The 22,168-nt window shown below is 35.8% G+C and overlaps 3 protein-coding genes across 3 annotated transcripts; 1 reads left to right on the top strand and 2 right to left on the bottom strand.

Moving 5' to 3' along the window:
• The first annotated feature begins 116 nt into the window (after positions 1-116).
• LOC145913586 (MPN domain-containing protein-like) lies at positions 117-3,271 on the top strand. The gene is made up of 11 exons (XM_083001304.1): positions 117-424; positions 570-680; positions 753-905; positions 1,003-1,083; positions 1,142-1,251; positions 1,461-1,633; positions 1,699-1,775; positions 2,055-2,208; positions 2,271-2,437; positions 2,496-2,588; positions 2,647-3,271. Exons 1-11 carry the CDS (start codon positions 239-241, stop codon positions 2,749-2,751), a joined length of 1,410 nt encoding a protein of 469 aa, XP_082857430.1. The 5' UTR covers positions 117-238; the 3' UTR covers positions 2,752-3,271.
• A 669-nt stretch (positions 3,272-3,940) lies between these two features.
• On the bottom strand, positions 3,941-11,483 carry LOC145913318 (uncharacterized). Its single transcript, XM_083000935.1, has 16 exons — positions 11,197-11,483; positions 10,781-11,011; positions 10,240-10,544; positions 9,701-9,804; positions 9,126-9,513; positions 8,797-8,938; positions 8,062-8,539; positions 7,269-7,407; positions 6,674-6,844; positions 6,291-6,329; positions 6,047-6,159; positions 5,734-5,896; positions 5,424-5,591; positions 5,219-5,359; positions 5,037-5,143; positions 3,941-4,899 (listed from the first exon to the last, which is right to left on the bottom strand). Exons 1-16 carry the CDS (start codon positions 11,408-11,410, stop codon positions 4,689-4,691), a joined length of 3,114 nt encoding a protein of 1,037 aa, XP_082857061.1. The 5' UTR covers positions 11,411-11,483; the 3' UTR covers positions 3,941-4,688.
• Positions 11,484-12,439: 956 nt separating this feature from the next.
• LOC145913359 (uncharacterized) lies at positions 12,440-21,895 on the bottom strand. The gene is made up of 28 exons (XM_083000983.1): positions 21,762-21,895; positions 21,550-21,612; positions 21,041-21,117; positions 20,037-20,241; positions 19,728-19,894; positions 19,126-19,266; positions 18,958-19,022; positions 18,765-18,823; positions 18,592-18,672; positions 18,057-18,250; positions 17,831-17,971; positions 17,533-17,677; positions 17,283-17,396; positions 16,318-16,505; positions 16,130-16,207; positions 15,912-16,019; positions 15,747-15,853; positions 15,362-15,631; positions 15,058-15,185; positions 14,914-14,987; positions 14,726-14,856; positions 14,450-14,540; positions 14,346-14,389; positions 14,038-14,158; positions 13,839-13,923; positions 13,578-13,712; positions 13,441-13,512; positions 12,440-13,374 (listed from the first exon to the last, which is right to left on the bottom strand). The coding sequence occupies exons 1-28, from the start codon at positions 21,820-21,822 to the stop codon at positions 13,295-13,297; spliced, it is 3,225 nt and encodes a 1,074-aa protein (XP_082857109.1). The 5' UTR covers positions 21,823-21,895; the 3' UTR covers positions 12,440-13,294.
• Positions 21,896-22,168: the final 273 nt, after the last annotated feature.

Here is a 22,168-nt window from a genome sequence, read left to right as displayed (position 1 = left end):
GCGTATTTCCTAAAAGATAATATGACTCACTTCATTTGTGGGGCATAAATGTTTGCAGGTAGTGAATGCAATGCTGGATTAGCAGAGAAATAATTTGTCGTTTCGCTGGTCCAACTTGTAGATAAAAAGGATCCTGGTGGTCCGTATTGCAGTATCGTGTGAGCGGATAGTTTGTTTACAAAACAAGTGGCTCATGTGTTGTAATTGGTATAGCTGCGAACATTGAGGATCGCCTAAAATGGCCGGACAAATACCTACTGCAAACAGTGACGTTGGAATAACAAATACAGACATGATGCCCACAGTGCCAGTCCAACCATGTGAACCAGAAAAACCTTCTTCTCGTCAACCAAGCATGGATAATGATGAGGACGAAGGGACTCCTGATGATACTGAAAGTCTCGACTCCAACAGTAGCCGCAAGGTGTTTTTATATTAAGATTTGTATTGAATATGTTTAAAACTACTTTGACATTATGCACATTGTTGGAAAAATCTATAAATTTGAATGCAATGTATTTTATTTTGGTTGTTCATTACTTGTAACTAAACATTGTTTTAACCTGCAGGATACTTCTCCAAGAAATGGAAGAAACTTTTCAAGAAGTGTAACAATGCACACACTTGTGCAAGAGGGAGTTTTAGAACCGGGCCCTGGTGTTTTGTCTATTGACTATTTGGTAATATTGCTGCTTTACGTCATTCCCTAAATTTCTCATTGAATATAGGCATATGATTTATTTGTATTCAAGGGTCAAAAATACTGTGGTGATTTGTTGCCCAATGGAAAAATATTCTGGGAAAATGTTCAGTTTGCTTCGCCGAGCTCATGGGCCACTTATATAAAAAAAAAGATAAACCCATCGAAGAAATCTGGCTGTGGGTGGAACTCAGTAAAATACAAAGTAAGCGAATGGTTATAGAAATGTTTGGTGACCTTGTTTATGTCAACTAGTAAATCTTAATGCTATTATTTTGGGAGTAAAATTTATCTTTGTGAAGGGCAAAAAGCTGGACAAACTAAAGCATAACTGGTTTAGGAAAAACAGTGGAAGTGTTGCACCAGGCCTTTCACCTGCATCTGTAAGTTGGCTTTTTGTATAACTGCTGAAATATTTTTGATTGATAAAATTATTCACAGAATTGTGACGAGGATGTTAACGCTCCAAATGCACCTTTAATTCTGGACAACAAGATGGTTAGAGAGAGGAAAACAATCAAGTACTCAGAGATTAAATTGCAAACCACATTGTATGTTGTAAAGGATTTGTTAAAAGCAGTAAATTCAGTTTATTTTAGGATATTGTTCTTCAATAGTATTGTACTTGAGGTTTTTCCTATAATTAGGAAATAATTTTTTACTTGCTACAAACATATCTGTACTCATGTTGGTAACAGAAAATACCAACCACCTCTCTACAATTAAACCTATTTAATGTAGTTTTACTGATTTTATTCAGAGACCCGAACACCATTGTTGAGTTTGAGCAATTCAATGACAGCATCGGACAAAGTCAACCATTTTCAGTTGTCATATCAACATCTGTACTCCTGATCATAGACTTTCACAGTCATCTGACAACCAGTGAAGTGGCCGGTTATCTTGGGGGAAGGTGGAACCCAAATGATAGATGTACATAGATGTTAAATGAATTTTACCTGGAATAATAAAAAGAAATTATGTTTTGTTATCCACAGGTCTGTACATAATGCAGGCGTTACCTTGTAAATGTAAATTGTGTGATCAAGAAAGTGCCATTGCTGTTGAGCAAGAGGTTAGTACCACTCAGATTTTTTGATCTTGAAAATCATTTCTTATGACTAAATAATATCACGGTAACAATAAGAAATACACCTTAGCAAAATTATGTGCAAATTGTAAGATTTAACCGTCCAGAAAGTATTCCAACTTGTACAATGACCAATCATTCAGATGTATAGTTATTTTGACTGGTTTACCTCCTCTAAAGATAAAAAAACTTTGGGACTATTTTAATTTTGCAATCCGAAACAAAAACGAATGTTGTTGAAATAGTAAATATGTATTCTTTCAGATCAGTAATAGTCTTGCAACGCAACAGCTGTCGAGAGTAGGTTGGTATCATTCCCATCCAACAAGTCAAGCAGAGCCAACATTAAGAGACATTGATGTTCAATATGAGTTGCAATGTAACAATATGGCACATCCAACTGTTGCTTTTATAAACTGTAAGTATATATGTGGTAGTGTATACTGTTATATTTTATCCAGAAATGTTTTTAATGTAAAGCTCCATTTGACGTTCGTGACACAACACGATCAGAGTCTGTGTTCAGTGCATTTTGGGTTGCATCACCCCCTGAAGGCAGTCCAGATCAGGCTTATGGCATACCAATGCAAATCAAATACACAGAGTCGATTGATCAAACCATACATGCTGATATACTTCATGAAATGGTATTCATCATTTATTGAAACCAAACCTTTAACACATGTAAAATAATTGATTTCACAGAGACAGATGATTGAATATTACAAACAGCAACCTGATATAATTATGTTCACTAAACTTTGGAGAGGTACAATGACCTACCTGGACAAAATCAAGGTATTGAACAAAAATATGCCCCAATAGTATTTCTCTAAAATGCATCCACTTTATACAGTTGTCATTGACTGTCAAACTGCCCAAAGACAAGTCTGGTGCCCAGTTAATTCAATTCGTACAAGAAGTTCTCACCAATGTGGCTCAACCTGCCAATGCAACTTAACTTGAATGGTGCAAGACATGTTTGTGTTCTCCTGCCAAAAACCATTGGTGCAAATAGTCCAACTGTGCCTTCAATGTTGAAAGCAACTAAGTTGCATTTTGCAAAAACTAAGGCCTTCAAATCATGTCATTTTTCCACTGCTTAGTTTTTTGTATTTCACCAAACAGGAATTAATGTCATCACATGGTGTGCTTTTGTCGTGTTTCTTTTGCATGAAATGTAATGCTAGCGAATGCAGTATCTTATAAACTGCTTGTGTGGTATTTTTTATGGTTTGGTGCAGTTTTCTCGAAAAAACTTGAACGTGCGTGAAGTCTGCTTAGGCTGTCTTCAGCCATACACCTATATGTATGGAATATGTTGCAACTTGCCTTTCTTCAGTGAGTGTAAGACATTATTTTCTAGTCCGGCTTCACTTCCACGTTCAGCATTGCTTTTTATTCTCATCAATGGTATTTCAAAGCGACCAAATGAAGGAATTTGGGCACAAAACTGTGGTCTATTAAGACCAAGCACGTCATATACTGTGAAAAAATGATGGTTTAGTGGTAGATTGTAGAAGGGTAATTTAGATAATTTAGTCAGGAATGCTGGGTGGGGTTTAAATCAAATCTCAAACTAGTGTTTCGAACAAAATATGTTGTTTGCTTTTAAGTACAGTTCTCAAAACAAATAAATCTGTTTAAAATTGTTCCCCCTTTCGACAGGAAAAAATAGACAACCTTGCAGCTCACCAGTCAGTTTTTCCAAAAGTCTGTGCGTTCCGATTTTTGAAAAAGCTTGGCGGAATTTTAAGTAAGTGGTATTTTTTTCATTTTAGGAAAAGCACAATACTGCAAATGCGCCGATCAGAAGCCAACTATTAGCGTTCGAAGAGCCAGCTGGACCCTTCTTGTACAAAAGTAAAACGTTTTCGGAGCCGTAAAACTGTTTTAAAATTTTAGTGCCCACGAAAGCGTCGGCGTCATTACACGGTATTATATTCAAAACCACTCTTCCAAATCGTACAGATACGCACAAGCGATTCGAAAGTGTTGACTTTTAAATTTAATCAGCATTTCTCGTTTCTAAACAAATCTGCTCTACAGAACCGGAACAGAGGATTAAAAGAGCCGAATGTACCTCCGGAACCACTGGTGGTGGAATTATTTTTAAGTTAGGTAACAATCGCAGCTCAGTTGGACGAGTTTTATTCCAATGGACTCTTTATTCGTTGAAGACACGATCGGAGAAAGACATTTGCAAAAAAAATCATTTTCGAGCACTGAGGCAAACACATAGAGCTGTGCATAAATTTTAAACGACAATAAACCTTCGCGAGAACTCGGTACCGAATAGACACGGTTTAGTTTGGTTCTGATGGCAGGAAGTCACAGCAAAATTTTCCGGAAAACAGTCATTTGCTTGTCACTTTTAAGAGCAAGCGATACATTACTAATATTCGGAGTTGAAGGCAACTTTGTTCAAAGGGTCATGAGTACCGAGATGCAAAATGAAGAACGACCGCAAATTGACACCTTGATCAACGAACAACAGAATATCCCGGGTGTAATGTTATGATTGACGCCGCGTGAAATGGTTGGGAACAGTAATTGAGAAAAGTCCTTGAACACAGGGAAAGTGTTGAAGATGAATGGGCCTTATTGTGGACAATTTTACTGCATGGAACTCGCTCGGCGAAAGACGTGTGTAGAGTTGATTGGAAAAAGTGCATCGAATTGATTTTTCGTTCGTTCAGCAAAGGGTATAGCGCAAATGACAAAACATATTAATGCTTCCAATCGGAGACAACAATTCCATGTATTTTTGCATCACAACAACCGCGGGTCAATTACCAAACCTGTCGTTACTTGAACAGGCGCAAGATTCTCTTTGTGGTTCAGTAAATATAACGAGTTGGTATAGGAAGAACACAGCAACGCAAAACACCGCTTGGATCACCCTGACGGGGGAAGATAGTTTGGGTCGAGGTAGTTGTACTCGCCAGGTCGCTGGGCGGCCATTCTTGTGTAATCGTCGTCAGCGAAAGGTCGGGGACTCCCCAGATAAGAGAAAGACTCGCCCTCGGCTGGCACGTGACTTGCAACGGCGCTAGCGCAAACTGGCTCAAGTCGGTGGTTGACTTTGTGGGTATTTGTTTCGAAATTCCTGAAAAGTACGATGGTTAATTGCTTCAATTATGACTTTCCCACAGTTAAACGACGAAAAAAATATTTTAAGTCAAAAAAGATAACTTTCTGACACTGGTTTTGAAATGGTAATTTCTTAGTCATTAACAGAATTACCTTCTGTTGCGCATACAGGATTGGCAGAGGTCGACCGACTCGGCATGTGGACAATCAATGCAATGATACCTAACCCCTTGAATCGGCTCGCACTTGCAAATGTCACACTGTGAATAACAAACAGTTTAATTAAGTTGTCTCATCATATGTATAACACTTCACAGAATGATTTGCTCACTAACCTGAAAGCCATAATGTTGTGCTAGCATTTGTTTCCCGTTGTTGTCAAACATGTTGAGTTGTTGTCGACGTTGTCGTTTCAGCCGGAGAATTTCCAAATACTCGTCAGAGTAGCGCAGGTCAGCGGGAATATCCTCCTCATCCTTTAATAGAAAAGTAATAATTATATTTTTACTAAAAATACAACAAAACTTTATATAAACTCACTGAAACTTGTTCAGACTTGATTGCATCCCAACCATCTTCCTCCTCATCATCCTTTGATCCTCTGCCCGAGAACTGGAACTCTTCTTCATCCTGCATTCGTACTGGAACATGGAAGTCGGAGAAAAAGGTTGAGATGCGGGTGAGAGCCATCTGTGGATGTGGTTTGCTCTTAAAAACAGGATGGGTTAAGATATTGAAAAAAAAAGTAATAAATTTAAACCATAACTTTGATGTGTACAAGAAATAAAGTGAAATAAAACCAAACTAAATAGAAATATTGCACAAGAAAATAATTTAATTCAATAGGAACCTTGTATAATCTTCTTGGCTTGCAACTTTGCAATCGTTCAAGTCTGGGCATTCTTCCTGGAATTGGAAGTCCAGCTTTGGCAAGTTTAATGAAATACTTTTGCACACGAGATTGCACTTGTAGGGGTGTTCGATCACCAAAATCAGCAGCTATCTTTCGATATCTATACAAAACACAGTAAAATATCTTTTATTTTACCATGTTTACTACATCAGGTTTGTTTATGTGAAATAAAAGTTATACCAGTGTCAATTTTAATGTGTGTCTGATACACATAGTGTATTGGTAGTAATTGACATAATTTACATCAAACCTGTTAAATTCAACAGATTCCTGTGGGAACTTAATAAGAAGTTCTTCCAATTTTCTTTGGTCTTCAACTGTCCAAAGCTTCTTAGATGATTGTTTTTGAACTTTGTTGTTTTCCTATTGTAACATATGGACTTGCATTGTTATATTTTCCACAATAAGTTTTTGTTAACATTGCTAGGTTTATGTGCATTTTAGCTGCTTTTAGTGATTAGAACGTATGGTAATAATTAAAAAACAACACATACTGTTGATGTGCTTGTCCCTGGTTCCTCAGTGGAAGGTTCCTAAAATATAATTTATATTTTTAAAATTGTAGCATTTAGCCCTTTTAGTCTTAGTGGCAATTAAAGTTAGAGTGAGAGTAAATCCCTTGTCAAATCAAAATTACAACTTAAAAAACAATGACAACACGAAAGTTTATAAACTAAGCTTTTTACAATAATATTGTGTAACTGTAACTTAAAAAAAAAATTCCATTCAACATTTGTGTAAGTAATGCTTTTAAATGCAACACTAAATTACACCAACAAATGACAGGCCAATAAAACATCTGAAACAAGCCTGTGTGTCATTGTTTGCTCATCTGAATGAGACAAAAAAATCTACATAAAATTATGACGCAACTCACCCTAGACTTGAAACCGAAATTGATCTTTTTTCGTCTAGTTAAGGGTTTTGATGGTGTTGGGGTAATATTGGAAAACACCTGGTCAAATGTTCCAAATTGTGACAAATACTTTGACCAATCGATTGCTGGAAGATTAGGTACATCAAGGGAATTTGGTAAACCGACATCAACCTGCAATAAACAAACAAACTTATCATTGTTGTGGCCATTATTAATTTTGTGTGACAACTATCGACACTTTTGCTGTGAAAAAACGAAAAAAATGCATTCAAATACAAATTCATATTGAAGTGCTTTGTATAATTATGCTGCATTCTCGTTGTTTGATGTTTCTCTTTAATTGTTTTTGTTAAAACCTGTGTAATGTGTATGCAGCTCCTAACATTAAACAGGTGAGAACCACTGCATTCAAGCATTACTAAAATGTGTATACACTGGTTTTCTTTTAACTTGGATAAACAAACATATTTTTTAGTACACATATACTGTACTTTGAGTTTGTCAAAATATTTTTTTTTATTGTTATTGTGCAACAGTTGCTTGGTAATACAGTTTGTGAATTTCGTCAAGTGTAAAAAAGCACTGTCACTCGTACCTTGTTTTGAAGTTTGTCTACAAACTCAATAGGATTGTCAAGAGATTGTTGCAACCTCTCTTCTAAAACATCAAGGTCAGCCATAGCTTGCTTCCTCTGTGATTCTAATATGGCAGCTACTCTTAACACCGAATGGTAGCTACAATAAAAATAAAGGAATTATGAAACTTTTAATTGTAGATAGAACAAAATGAAATCAGTAGACAGCTATTTGTAAATAATACAAAACTGCTTGTCGCACAGGTGATAAATTTATGAGTTAACCAAAATTTCTGTGGTAGGTGGCTCTGTGATACCAAGAACATGTACATTAAATAAGTTTATTCTATATTCAACTGGGGTCATTAGGTTCACTAACATCATTGCAGCCAAGCTGAAATCAATGACACTTTTTCCTAACAAGTCGTGGTGAAAAATAAAAAAAACTAAGCTCTGGATAGGGTTTGAACTCACAACCCTAAACTAACCAGGTCCACTGCGTAACGACTGAAGCTTAGTGGTTAAAGCGGATATATTGTGATCAAAATACAAAGCACAACTTGACAGGTGACCTTCACATTTATAGAATCTCTGCAACTGTATTCAGACATCATTCAATTTTTTATATCTAGCTATGACTTGTCAGAAAAAAGTGGCCTTGAGTTAGCTTGGCTTCAAAGCGTGTGAACCTAAGGATCTTCATACGATAGCTGAGATCACTATAAAAGGGTCTTCATGTTGAAACGATCCTGCCTTGTCATAAGATAACTTGATACATTTCTGCCTAAAATAAATTATTCTGAACATAACTTACTCTTGGTTGTGCTTCAGGGCAACATGATCAGATTCAAAATAATAAACTTCAGGTCCAGTTGGTGGGTCCTCATCAAACAGTGGCAGTGGTTCTGCAGAGTCCACAACAGGGACAGAAGGGGCAATGGCAGCCTGGTGAATAACAACAGCTCTACCCCGACCTCGGCCTCTTCCCCGACCACGCCCCCTTCCTCTTGAATAAGTTGAGGTTGGAGTGGACTGCTGTCGAACAGGTGAAAATGTTCTAGATTTTGATACACTTTCTGTCATGGCAGAGGAGTTTGATGGTGATTCAATAGAGCTGTTTGCAGTTTGTTCAGTCATCACCACATCTTCGAAAGTAGAGTCTAATTTTTGTGCATTGGCATCTGTCAGACTGTCATCATTTTCTGTTCGTTCTTGTTCATCATCAGAGAGCAATTTTTTGTCCACTGACTGCTCACTAGTTAACGACTCAACATCAGACAAAAATTTTGGGCCTGAAAAATCAAAACGAGTGTTTAAGAGCAACATTTAATTGCAATAACCCAAAAATGCCTTCCCAAAATAGTTCAGTGTCCAAACAATCTTTGCAAATAATATTAGCGTAAAAAAATTTAATGAGGTTTCGCTTCTACACAATATGTGCACACAGTAAAAGGTAGTAAACTATAATGATTCCATGACCGGAGCTATAATGATGCCATGACCGGAGCTGGGTGAACCAACCTAGTTCATTTGATAAATGAGGCAATACCTGAACTTGTGCTTGCATATTTTCTACGAGGTCTGTGAATCATCAGGTCTAAGCTTAGGGCATAGAAGTCCGGTTGACATTTAATACCAGAACTTCTTAGATTCCGTCGTCTCCATTTGATTAATTTGCTGTCGGTGTTTCCCTACAATATATTACAGTAATTTTGCAGACAATCTGATTTTAAAAAAATGTAATATATCCATTTTATGCAAGTGAATTTTATACCTAATACTGGTATGTACTTGGTAATACCAACAACATTTTATTTCAAACAGCAATAACTTTGATTGTGAAATTTTATGAACAAACATATTTGAAACAAAACCTACACTGGGCAGCTTTATATCATGCTCAGTTATTTCCTTCTTAACATCACAATCCAGAGGTGGGTACGCCTTACTAAGCTCCAGTGCTGCATTTTTTTCACAGTGTAAATTGTTTGTTTCTACAGATTTTTCATCCTTGCACAATGCCAAATGTCTGGTGGTTTTTGCACACAGTTTACAGTCATATATACTGTTGCATGTGTGGCTGATGTTAGCTGAGGACAACTTCTTGTGATTTGTTGAAGTGACAATGTCGCATTCTGAATCAGAAAACCAGAGTCTTTGTTTTGCATGTTTTGTGCTGGAAACAGTTTTGAGGAAGGAATCTTTTGAAACTGGTGGTGAATTTTCCCTGTCTTGATTAGTTTGGGCTGCTTTTGGTGAAACTGAACTGCAAAATTTAATCAAATATAAATCCATTAATAAATATATGTATATTACTGCATTCATTTGGTTTGATGAGTTGTAATTTATTGTGATAAAATGCTAATAAAGCTAAAATGTTAAAACTTAAAAATTTCAAAATATCCTTCAGTACACATTCTACCAACTATATTTACAGATAACAGCACCTTTACCTGTTTGCTTTCTTGTGGTTGAAAACAAATTCCATCACAGACGCCATTTCACCTTTTTCTGACATGCGTCGTATTCTATTGAAGTTTAATGATCTTGAAGTATCCTTCAAAAACGTACACTACATTGAATGCTACAATCTCAAGCAGATCAATCACGAGAGCAGAAGTATTGTTTGTAAAATTTACCCATTTATAATAACCATCAACTGTTTAAGTGTTTGCTTAACTACAGAAAAAATATTTTATTACATTTACACTATTGCCTGATATGATTGGTTCATGCAAAGGTATTTGTCAGAATAAGACTCTGTCTGCTAGTCTAGACACTGCTACTACAAATGGCACTTTCACACAAGCTCATAGGGGCTTCCCCTTGGACTGTATGTAACTTACAGGGAAATTCCCACGAGGACAAACAGTGAATGGTTTACATTTGAACACATAATATGTGATTAATAATACAACTACTTTACATGGCCAAATTCATACAATTTAAGCAGCCAAATTGTTGGTACAGTAGGATAAAAAAATGATCAAACCTCGGAAAAGTGCCGCTTTCTTGATGCACTTTTGATCATTGAAGGCACCTTGTTGGCAAAGGTTTGAGAACTGACAGATTCTCCCTGTTTAGTTTTTTCATTCGTTAATCCATTTATGGTTCCATTTTCAATAGGTTTGTGCTCATTTCTGTCTTGTGTGACTGAATTTGCTTCGTTCAACGCATCAACATCATTTTCATTATTTGAAAAAGGGGTGTTTCCGTTCAGTGGAGGAGACTGTTTGTTTGCATCGATATCAGCATTCCTGAGTTTAAATTTGGGTGACAGTTCTTTGATGCCCAAATCTAACAAAATAAAAAAGGCTTACTTTTGAACCTACATGAAGCAAATCAGTGGGTTAAACATAAATTTGTTGAAATCCAGTTTAACTAACATAGTTATCAAGAATGCATGTTACAATTACAACTTCATTTTTCCTTGTTTTGCATAAATCATGTACCTATGATCTTAAAAAGCATAATTTTGGAGTTTTATTTGCCATGGGGGGGGAACTCCTTATGAACAACATAACTTAATAAACCTGAAATGTTATCTTCGTTGTTCATAATTTCTTCCTCAACTTTACTTGATATTGAGCTGGGTGATCCCTTTTCATCATCAAGTTGCACGCTGGAAACAGAATCATTTGAGTGGTTTGATGAAGAGGAAGAAGAACAAGTGGAAGAACGCTTGTTGCGAAAGCGGCCACGCCTCTGTCCACGCCCCCTTCCACGAACCCTGCTCCTGACTGAACCATTTACTGCATCACCATCTGCATGTGAAATATACAAACAATTAAATCTGATTGTATACCACGTTATGAATTTACATCAAATTTGCAAAATAAATTCAACCAGTATGTTGCGGCATTGTTAAAAGATTTTCTAAAACTACTAATTACAATGTGTTATAAGCAGACCAATTAAATACTACACTCAGTGATGGTAATAACACAACCTTTTCCATTTTTGGGACTGTAGTATGGTAATTCAAAGAATGCATCGTTCGACGAACTCCTTGTCTTTCGCTTCAGTCTAACTTGATCAGGAAAGTTACTGTTGGATCGGGTTCTTTTAGCAACTCCTCTTCCTTCCAATGGACTTTTTCCATTTATTGAAGAAACACTTAGTTTGCGTTTTCCACGACCCAATGGGCTGCTACTGGTTTTCATTCTGGTGTTAGTTCATATCATATCATGTCATACATTTTCTGGTAGTCATTTTCAATGCAGAAGTTAAGGTTGTAGCTCTGCAAACAAAATTTTAAAGCACATGCCACATTAAAAAGTTCATGATTTGCAGAATGTTTTGGGGTAATCTATACTGTATGGACTAGCTAATTTTTTCCATTTTCTAAACTGTATTATAAGCCCAGTGAACACAATTATATCATTAACTGTTTATAGCAACAGAAACAATATTTGATTATTTTAGAATATTGCAAAACATCTATTATTAGTTTCCACAATTGGAAACACTGATCAAACATGCCAAAGCTGAACTTTGTGCAGCAATGACAACTAACTTATTGTATTTATTTCCAATGACTATAAGCATTGCTTTTCTCAGGACATTTACTTGGTGAACAATAAACGTATAACATGTGCGTAGTGACCAGAAACCTAAACTTGGATATAATAGCTCCGTGTCGCGGTGTCAACTGTAGCTATACGAGGTGATAATTTTTTCAAAACATGACGATGTTCACACCATTTCTAAACTAACTACGGTAAAAATAACCCCGAATTATTACATTAAGTCAACACTTTCGCGCATCATTGGGTTTTGACATACCCAGGAACAAACATTCATTCACGCTTACAAACAAAATATACGCCAATCAATTTAAAACACACCGTAAACTTTTGTTCAAAGTTGCTAGATCCTCGACAGTACAGTTCGACTTTGGGGTGAGTTCCGGTTTAAATGTGTTGATTTTTAATTAAATCCTTGCCTTATTTATACCTGTCCTGATAAAACCTTATTAATTATTTCTTAAATATCGTGTTGGTTCATGTTTGGTGTAAGTATCCAGCTTTGTCTTTGTAAACAAGTTTTACAATTTAAACGCATTGGATGTTTTTTGGGGATTTCAGCAAAGCGGCACCGTATCGTTCCGAAACAACTCCGGTTTGTTTTGAAGTATTTTACTGAAAGTCTGAACTCCCACTTTTTCATTAAAAGGAACTCACACAGTACAATACCAACGAGTATTTGTATTACTCCGTTTATAAAAAAAAATCACCACACGCACAGTGCAAAACCAATCACACCAGTACCAGGTCACCACAAACTTATTTTTGGAACATTGTGGGACAAAAGGTTTACGTGACAAATTACTCCACTGACCTCGCAAGGTATGAAAAAATCAAGTATTGCAATAGCATATCATGTGCAATGGCTTTAGATGGCCATTCAGGTTCAGAAAACATGGTTGCTGCATTGACCAGCTTCCATCAGTGCTTAAAAAAAGGCATGGCCAATCAAAAAGGATAAAAGTAAAATCTAATTTCAGCCTTGCAGCACCATATGAAGAAAAAGAGACTTTGCAAAATTGAAAAATTGTGTGCGATACAAAAACAATCTGATGACATAATATTACTTACACTACATGGCTGGAACAGTACTCAAATTTGGATGAACTTAAATTTCATGACTATGATTGTAAATCAGAGGACAACTTTCGTCATTACAGACTACTATTTAAATGCAAAAAATACAAAGACCCATGCAAACATTACACATATAAAAAGGCAAATCATAACATGATTGCACTGTGAGCAGAGTTGGTAAATAGATTCAAAAACATATTACTGTACATTCACAATGCAAAAAAGGGAAACTACAATCAACTCACTTAAAACAAAGGTGTTTCTAATAAACAAAATATCAACCTTTTACTGTTTAATAGCAGTTGTCTTTAGCGAGTGCATCAGTAGATCATAAACGAATGTGCGAAATACATCTAAATCTAAAAATGAGGCAACCATTTTAATTTGGTCTACAAAAGCAAACTGAGCAAGTATTTTTCTATGTGCGGATAAACTGGATCCTTTTTACAACTCTACTACATCCATGACAGTTGCATCATCATCAACAGCTTTGGAACTCTCTGATGGTGCTTTGTGTCTTGTGCCTGTGAACAAACAAATAATGAAAACTTACCAATCATGTGCGGATTTGTGCATTGAAGACATCCTACCTGAACCATGAAACGCATTTCTTTTTGGATTTTCTGCAGGCTTTTCATATTTGCGCCTCACTAATTTCTTGTCTGGCATTACAGAGTTAAATCAGTTAGTTGAAAAAAGGAATATGTGCTTTTACTTCAGCATTTACCTTTGGATCTGGTGCTTCTGCCATAATCTATATCTTCTGGCAATGCATCCCGCCTTATTCGAAAATATTCGGTTGCAATTACTTCACAGTTTATTTGAATCATGGTCTGATATTCTGCATCATTGGCATATGATTCTGAAAAAATGATCAAATACTTTGCAGCAAGTCTGCTATATGTTTAAAAAGGGTGCAAGCATGAAATATATTGTGAAAGTGGTACCTCAAGCAACCGAAAATATTTAAATTTGCTAATTAATTTACCATTGGGAGCAACTGTAGGCAGCACAAGTGACATTCTTGTTTGTTGAGATGAGTTGCGAGTCATTGCCGGCAACAGTATGTGATCCTAAAAAAACACCTCTTAATAATTTCAAGTAAAGCATTTCCCCACAGAATCAAAGAGTTAATATAATTTAAAATTGGATCACAAAAAATGAAAATTTTGAGGCTTGAGGCTTACCTGATTTAGGGAAATTACATAAACTGTGTCATTTCTGCGATCTATGGCTTTAAGCAACTTTTTGAGTTTTTCATCGCGTTTGTTGTACACAGCAACTCCAGTTTTGTCAGGCTTGTTTGATCTTGAAGAACAAAATGTTTGAATTTAAATATACTTGGTAAGCCTACCACGAACACAAAGCTGCATTTGGGCTTGGTATGAACAGAATGAGTTTCTAAGTACACAAAAAAGATGTCCTTAGCAGGACCTGGATGTTTTTATAACTTTTGCACAAACATAAAGCAATTTGAAACAAAATAATTGCTAACCTGTGTTTCTTGTGAGTATTTTTTGTGTCCTTGCTTTCTTCATTCTGGAATGTATTTTACATTTAAAATGGCGATAGATGAGTGTGTTTTATTTTTGTTCATACCTGACCACTGTTTCCGTGTGTCGGTGGTTTAATCTGTGACTTTCCTTCCACTTTGTGGCGCTGCACCCACTGAGCCAAATCATCACTTACTCTTCATAACACAAATATACATTAGGAAACTAATAATGGATTTACTCATAATTCTGGACAGCATAAATTCTAGTGGAAACGTTTTGAATAAATGAAACATCAATGTTTTCAACAGTATGCGCCGGTTACTTTATTCTAGTGTTTGAACAAAAAAAAGCTTAAAAAATCTTAAACTTTTACCAGTACCTGGCAGAGTCGGTCTCATTAGGTAGCTCAACACTTTTTCCAATATGTTCGCAAGAGGATGGTTGTAATGGCTCATTTGCTCCTCCGTTTTCAACTGAGATTGGGGTTGGTGGAAGGTCGTGCTTTGGTGTCTGCAGGAAATTGTTTGCTTAATAAAGCAATGTGAGCAACAAAATAAAAAAACTTACATTGGCTTCCAACACCATGGCATCATTAGGTGGCAGAGCATTGGAACTCATGCTTTTGTCAAGCATTGCAGAACCTAAATTCATTTGTAACATTTTGTCAATTTTCATTTAGTATTTGGTTCACATGCAGGCCATGTTACATACCTGAATATGATATTCTTCTTATTCTTGGCAGAATTAGTGGAACTCGAATCCCCAATTCCTCTTTTAGTTTGCGACGAAGCAATCGCTGTAAAGGAATAGATGCTCCATCCTGTAGCACTGCTTGTATTCTGGTGCAACAAAGAAAAAAAAACCTTCATAAGCATCACGTTTATGTACCAATTGTCAAATTATTAGAGCTCATTGGCAACATATTATAACTGTGTTTTTAAACAAATGTATTAAACTGGTTAAAACAACATAGTTACAGATTTAACCTTGAAAATGGAATATTATATTGTCATACCTCCCAAAGTGATTTTTCTTGCAATCCTTCACTAAATCATCCACCCAGAATGCATGTTGTGGTTGAATATCAGTAACAGGGTACTTTTCTGTGCTTGGCTGAACATTACTGACTGTTTTTGTGCCAGCAGCCAACTGTTCCTCATGTGACAAAAGTTGTCTTGCACGGAAACTTGTGTCAACAGAAACTGGCCAGTTGCCATGGCTACTGTTAGCTATCTTTTCACTTTCCATTTGTGGATAAGAGGAAATATTTTGGTTGGCAAGAAAGCTGTGACACAAAAGCAACACAAATGTAATACAAAGTTACATGAAGTTCAGTGACAAGTCACATAAAGTAAAAAGCAGATCGCACAATTTAGTCAAAATTAGTCAACAAAAATCACCTGAGGGGGTGAACATTGAAACCAATGAACAAAACCAACATGAGAACACAGGCTGCCTTTCTCTGTCCAGTCATGGACACCAAAGTAAGCTTGCGTAGATTAGCATTCTGCATCAGAAATTATGTAAAAAAAATTTCAACGAAAGTACAAATAAAAAAGCATTACCTCTTGTTCTAGTTCTACAACACGCTTCTTGAGCTGGTGGTTCATATTTTTAAGCTGCATGTTTTCTTCAATATATTCGTGCATTTGTTGCTCAAGAGATTGCACGTACTTGATGTAAAAGAGTTCAGTTTAGTCATGAAATTTTAATATGCAACAAAACATAAAAGAAAATCCTTTTGTGGATAAAAATTATTTCATGTTTTTAAATAATTTTGTACCTCTTTTTTTCTCTGTCTTGACTGGCAAGCTGATTCACGATTTTTAATCATCCGCTGTTGGCGCTTAGAAACAAGTGCCTAGACAAAAACACCATCTTTTAAAAATGCACTGGCCACATAAAATGCTACCTCAAAAAATTTAAACAAGAGAAATTAGAATGCTAAGCAAACAAAGAAAAATGGCTCACACTATCAACAACTTGTGTTGTGCTGAGAAGAGAATCTTTCTTTTGATTCTGGCACTGTCCAATAGTGGGTAGTGTATTAGAGGGGGTTGGTGGTTGGTTTACAGTGTGGAAGGCTGGAATGATTGGCTTTTTGGGTCCACTCATTGACCCCATAAGCGGTTTGCTTGACTTGGAATCAATCATTTTGGCTGTCAACAATTTTTACAGTTATTAGACACTTATTTGTAGAATTAATCTTTGCTGGCAGATATTTAGATGGTACTATATACATGGGCGTATCCAGGGGGGGGGTCCGAGGGGTCCGGACCCCCCCCTTTTGTGAAATATTTTGGTCTTTTTTGATAACTAAACAAACGCCACTGTATTTTTTGTCAAAATCCGCGTGAAAACCAGAAATTTTCTTTGACGTTGACCCAAAAACCGCATCGTGTTGCATTCGCCATTGTTTCCAAACAGGGAGCATTGTTACCGAACACTTGGCATTGTTGCCAAACATGTTGCATTGTTACGAAACAAGTGTCATTTTTCGTCAGTTCATGGACGAAACGTCGTTTTTCAGTGGCCACGTTGTAATGACAAGCGGTTTATTTGCGTGATAGTCAATTAGTTTAGTTGTTAAACTTTCCATAGCGTTACACTATTGCGCAAGCCAGAAAGCCACCGTTTATGTGACGATTGGCGCGAACACCGGCGTTCGTATTTTGCGATTCTCGCCCACAATAGTTTATACTTAGTTTGTACTTGAAAATCGGGGAATTCCCTAAACAAATTTGGACCCCCCCTTTAAAAATTCCTGGATACGCCCCTGACTATATATATATACTTTAACCTTAAAATTAACTTTCCAATTTCCTTTGACAAAAAACACAGTGGATTATAACACAAATGTTATTTTAAACAAATATATTATTTAAAGATAAATATTTCTATGTAATGGTATTTTATTTATTCTACACAATACGTACATTCTGTATTGTTGGTTTCTTGTTTGTATTGTTGAGAGGTTGGAAGAATTTTCGGCTGAGGTTTTATTTGGTTTCCGGTTGTAAGAACCTTGATCACTTGTGGGGTACCAATACCTGAAATATGTTCAATATTGTATTAAACAATTATATTGTGTTGACATCTAGGACTACAGTTGTTGGTGGACCCTTTACTGGCCATCTACCAGCTTTGTTCGTCAGTTAATAACTAGAAGTAATTTACTGAAAATACCTGCATTTAGGGTGAGTTGTGGGGCAGATTGGGCGGCAGGAATTGTAACCAGATTGTTTGTTGATTCATCTTTTATAATGTAAGGGGTGTTTCGTACATTAGCTGGTGGGTTTATCATTTGTCCGTGTGTCACTGGCACTGTCAACTACAAGAAAATCACTTAAATGGAATAGAAGTAATGTGTTGTTTTTGGTCGCAAAAAAATGATATATTAGCATAAACACGCTAAAACTTAGGCCACAGATTGGTTTATTTTAGTCTATGGCATGACATGACTAGTGTGATTTACGTAACTTACCACATTATTTGCAATTGTAACATTGTTGGGCAAGGCAGTGACTCTGGATGTTGCTGTGGTCAGAAACAAACCTGTGTTTACCGGTTCTTTCTTCACAATCAACTGCATGGGTGGATTGTTACTCATGGTTTGCAATGGTATCTATAAGAACAATTTGAATGAAGAAACCCGGCAGGGTTTAGTCGGTAATTTTATTAATTATACACAAACACATTAGATTAATGACCTGTAGGTTGCTTACGGATGCTGAGGTACAAATGGAAGTGGAAAAGGAAGGTTGATTGTTTTCTTTAACAAAGGTCATATTGCCAGGTGAAGTGGGAGTAGTTTCCGAAATCAGAACCTTTTTCATGCGTGGTTTTAAGTAATCAGTTGCTTTTCGCTTCACTTTGGCATCAGGCCCCCTGTTTCTTGGTTTACCTGAAGTAACCACGTAATAAATTCACTAGTTAATATTTTAAATTGTTATCAGCAGTAAATAATGAGTGAGCGTAGAGTCGATATGGAATAAGAAGTGAAAGTAACAAGTTGTTAAATATTAACACACTGTTAAACTGAAACCTCTGTAGACTAATGGTGTGGAGCTGCCACAATAACAACCACTATGACAAGATACCACTACTATTAGAGACACTTCAGCAACCATCCACAAAACTACTAAACACAATAGAGGCAAGAATTATACATGATAATTTTATTCAAATAAACAGATTATGACCAGGTCAAGTTAAGAAGTTTAAAAAGATTTAATGAAGACCTACTTTTACTGGCGATACTTGCTGGAACAACTTCACCACATGGAGCAACATCATTGACATACTGGCATAAGTTGTGGTGTGTTTCTAAATTTGAATTGGATCAGTAGTACAAGAGATAATGCATATATCCAATAAAAGGATTGACTAGCTTATTCTTTACACTTTAAATTACTCACCTGACTGCCCGTTGTGCTCAGATGATACGACATCATTGGTATTGTGCATACATAACAATCTGCAAAGCAAAAATAGGGATTTTACAGAAAAAAATTGTTACTTTTCTTATTGTAACAGAAGACAAACATGTTTTACTACTTTCATTTTGGAATATATTTTTTTGAGTTTGGAAAATAGTAAATCACAGTTTACCTGTTTGTTTCTCTCAATGCTTCCTGTACTTTTTGGTCAAATTCATCCACATCTACATTGTTTTTCTGAAACAAAATGTAGCCATCAACAAAAAAAAACTTTACAATAAATAGACAACACATAAAAAGTTAAATGATTGTATATCTAAGTTAGAAAGAAAGCACTTACTTTGTGTGATTGTTTTGCACCATGAACCCGTTTTAAATGTTTGACGATTTCCTGCGTTTTAATGTGGCTCACATCACCATCAATAGGTCTTGTCATTTGAAACCCAGTTTCGTGGAAGCCTTCATCATTGCTGAATTCATTCTTTTAAAAGGAAACTACATTTTATGGCTTGCCTCAAATACAACAAAACCATTTTGTTATGATTGTTACCGTAAGAACAATTTTGAGTTACCAAAAACCTACTGTTTGCAGTCTTAGATATTAAAATAACAAATTAAAAAAAATTTGGTGCAGACACTGAAATTTCCACCAAGTAAGCCTATTTTTTAAATTTAATTTTAAAGTTCAGGATTGGCAAAACAATCTAAACAAGTAATAATTTATAAGTATAGTGTATCAGTATCACAAACATTTTTAAATACAATGATTATATTTGAATAAAACACTTTTCAAATCATTTTATTATTGTGTTAACTGGAGAACTAAAAATGCCCACAGGGCGATTTATTTATTCCAAACAACAGACAGACTGATTCTGTTGTCAAAAACTAGTGCTTAGTGTGCATATTTATAAATACAAAATATATACTTAGATAGCTAACCATATTGAAATGGGATCCATTGGAAACAAAAGCCTGTTCAAAAAGGTCAGACATGGAATTGGAAACAGGTGGCGGAGTTGAAGATTTTGAGGAATAAGCTGAAGTCGAGGAACAGGAACCAGAAGACTGACTCCGACCTCTTGAACTAAGATGAGCATCAAAGACATCTGTGACAAAAAATGTTTCATTCATCATAATATGTCATGTAATAGAAGAGACTAACACTACAGTGACAGGTCAAGATATGGCATTGTAAATTAGAAGATAATATTTGATCCAGCATAATCTTGAATTTTTTGTATTAGTTACCTTGGCCACCTGAATTGTTGTATGGAACCATGTTTATTTGTTGGTGTTCAGGAGGAATTAAACCAGCCAACAGTTCGTCAACAGTAGTTTGACCAGAATACATGGAATCAGATGAGTGTCTGTAGTTTGTATTTGGATCATCGTCAGGAGGAGTTAGTGGGGGTGATTCAATACCGTTGCCAAATGGAATCATTCCATTATCATTCTAACAAAAAACAAAAAATCCTAAAATTCTTTGGGTAGTAAAAAAAAAACTTTATTAGTAAATTAATGTTGCAAAATATTCAATAGCTTTAAATACAATAGTCCACAAAAATAGAACAAATACAGCCTGAACAGTATATAACAAGTATGTTTAAATGGCAGAATATTGTTTTCTTCACATCATGAACAAAGTATCTTAGGATGATTTGATCATGAGAAGGTGTAATTGTACACAGGGTATAATTTTCATGTGACAGGTGTAAAACAGCTGTTTGTTTGTTACTGCACAAAATTATGCTGCACATTTCCTCATCAACTTGGACAGTGACAAAAGAACAGTCTGTGGTACAGATTAGTTAAACTATGAAATCCCTAAAGCAGTAAATTCATGAAACACACTGGCCAAGGTATAATAAATAAAAAAAGCACAGAAACATATTTCACAATGTTGTAAAATATTCAAGAGTCCAGGTTTGGAATTATTGAAGTGAACCGGTAATTGCCATGTTCAGACACTCTATCAATGGACTGTTGTAAGTAACAAAGCACTCTGTGACAGAGAGAGAGGACAGTACTTGACTCATGAGTAGTTAAGACTATCCAACCATGTTTAACATGTGCCTGAATGGACAATTTTTTACAATGGTGTTTTTTCTCACTATTTTGAATTATGATATCAATGCTTGACAAGGATAATCTAAGTTTTGAAAACAACTTTGAAGGTAAAAAATATTAAATCACCAATAAAATGTCATGTGATTCACAAAATGTTAAATAGGGTCGACATTAATAAACATTACCAGGAATTCACACTTGTCTGGTTGGTGGTTTGGTAAAATGTCCATCATCTCATCTAGACATGGACTGTCACCAGAACCTAAAAATCATTGATTATATTTAACATCAAACGTACAGAGAGGAAAGGCTGCTTCCCACTACTTCTCAATCAAGAGTTTTAAACAGTGATCAAACTTTGGAATGCATTGTAATTGCTGACAGGAAACAGACATTTGAACAATAGTTTGAAAAGCAGTTGCAACATGATATGCTACATCAGCATTGCTTGTTGTATGGGAACTGCCTGGTAATTTTAAACACTTTGTAGTGTATAGCATATGGGTATATAGTAATGCTCATTGGTTTATGTCTACAAAACTACAAAAACATATAGTAAAACATTGACATTTAGCAAAATTGTAACTGACATTTTTTCTTTCCAACTTATATTACAAAATAGAAATCAGCAACAATTTTTCCACTAGTTTATAACCCAGTCAGCCCTTAACAGCAAAACAGCGAAAACGCTCACCACTATCACTTGCGTTTTCAACTCCAGCACCAAATGAAACAAAATTAATGTCAGTTTGTGCACCTGTGCAAAATAAAATAAAAAGAAACTGCACCACTCATCACATTGATAGTAAAACCAGCAAGCACCATGTGAAAAATTAAAAAGGATGATTATATACTGTACTTCGCACAAACACTTAAACCAACAAAGTTTAATTTGTTTAAAGTTACCCCAATCATCATCAGAAAGGAAGTTGTCCTCCAAAAAATTGGAATTAAACTGTGCTGCCATGATGTTCAACTCTAGACCCTTGTTCTTTATTTTTAAATCAGATACATGTTTTCATTTTATCCATTACAATTCTAAAAAGACACAAAGTACGGTAATGACTGTTGAATGGCGTTGATAGATACACTTAAACAAAATACTTTGTTACGAATTACTATCCTGGTACTGACTCCAGACGTAACCGATACTGGTTCTTCTTCGAACAGAAACCCGTTGTTTTCATTTGTGGTAAACCCACGCGACGACGTCACCAAATCATTTGCGCCTCTTGCGAAAGTTGTTTTAGGTAAAATAAACCGCATGGTGACGCATTTTGTTGAGCGTACATAAGGTGTTGATTTCTGGTGCT

The sequence above is a fragment of the Ascidia mentula genome, chromosome 9 (assembly GCF_947561715.1).
Source record: "Ascidia mentula chromosome 9, kaAscMent1.1, whole genome shotgun sequence".
NCBI lineage: Eukaryota > Metazoa > Chordata > Ascidiacea > Phlebobranchia > Ascidiidae > Ascidia > Ascidia mentula.
The sequence above is the reverse complement of the archived record's forward strand: the minus strand, read 5'-3'. Positions and strand labels throughout refer to the sequence as shown.

Coding starts and splice junctions, on each gene's coding strand:
- LOC145913318 (XM_083000935.1), bottom strand. CDS start 11,410: ATGAAAACCAGTAGCAGCCCATTGGGTCGTGGAAAACGCAAACTAAGT. Junction 6,845..7,268: donor TAGACAAACTTCAAAACAAG/GTACGAGTGACA, acceptor TGTTTATTGCAG/GTTGATGTCGGTTTACCAAA. Junction 6,160..6,290: donor CAGGGACAAGCACATCAACA/GTATGTGTTGTT, acceptor ATGTTACAATAG/GAAAACAACAAAGTTCAAAA.
- LOC145913359 (XM_083000983.1), bottom strand. CDS start 21,822: ATGGCAGCACAGTTTAATTCCAATTTTTTGGAGGACAACTTCCTTTCT. Junction 14,988..15,057: donor AAGAAGAATATCATATTCAG/GTATGTAACATG, acceptor AAATGAATTTAG/GTTCTGCAATGCTTGACAAA. Junction 13,375..13,440: donor AAATGCGTTTCATGGTTCAG/GTAGGATGTCTT, acceptor GTTTGTTCACAG/GCACAAGACACAAAGCACCA.
- LOC145913586 (XM_083001304.1), top strand. CDS start 239: ATGGCCGGACAAATACCTACTGCAAACAGTGACGTTGGAATAACAAAT. Junction 425..569: donor ACTCCAACAGTAGCCGCAAG/GTGTTTTTATAT, acceptor TTTAACCTGCAG/GATACTTCTCCAAGAAATGG. Junction 906..1,002: donor GGAACTCAGTAAAATACAAA/GTAAGCGAATGG, acceptor ATCTTTGTGAAG/GGCAAAAAGCTGGACAAACT.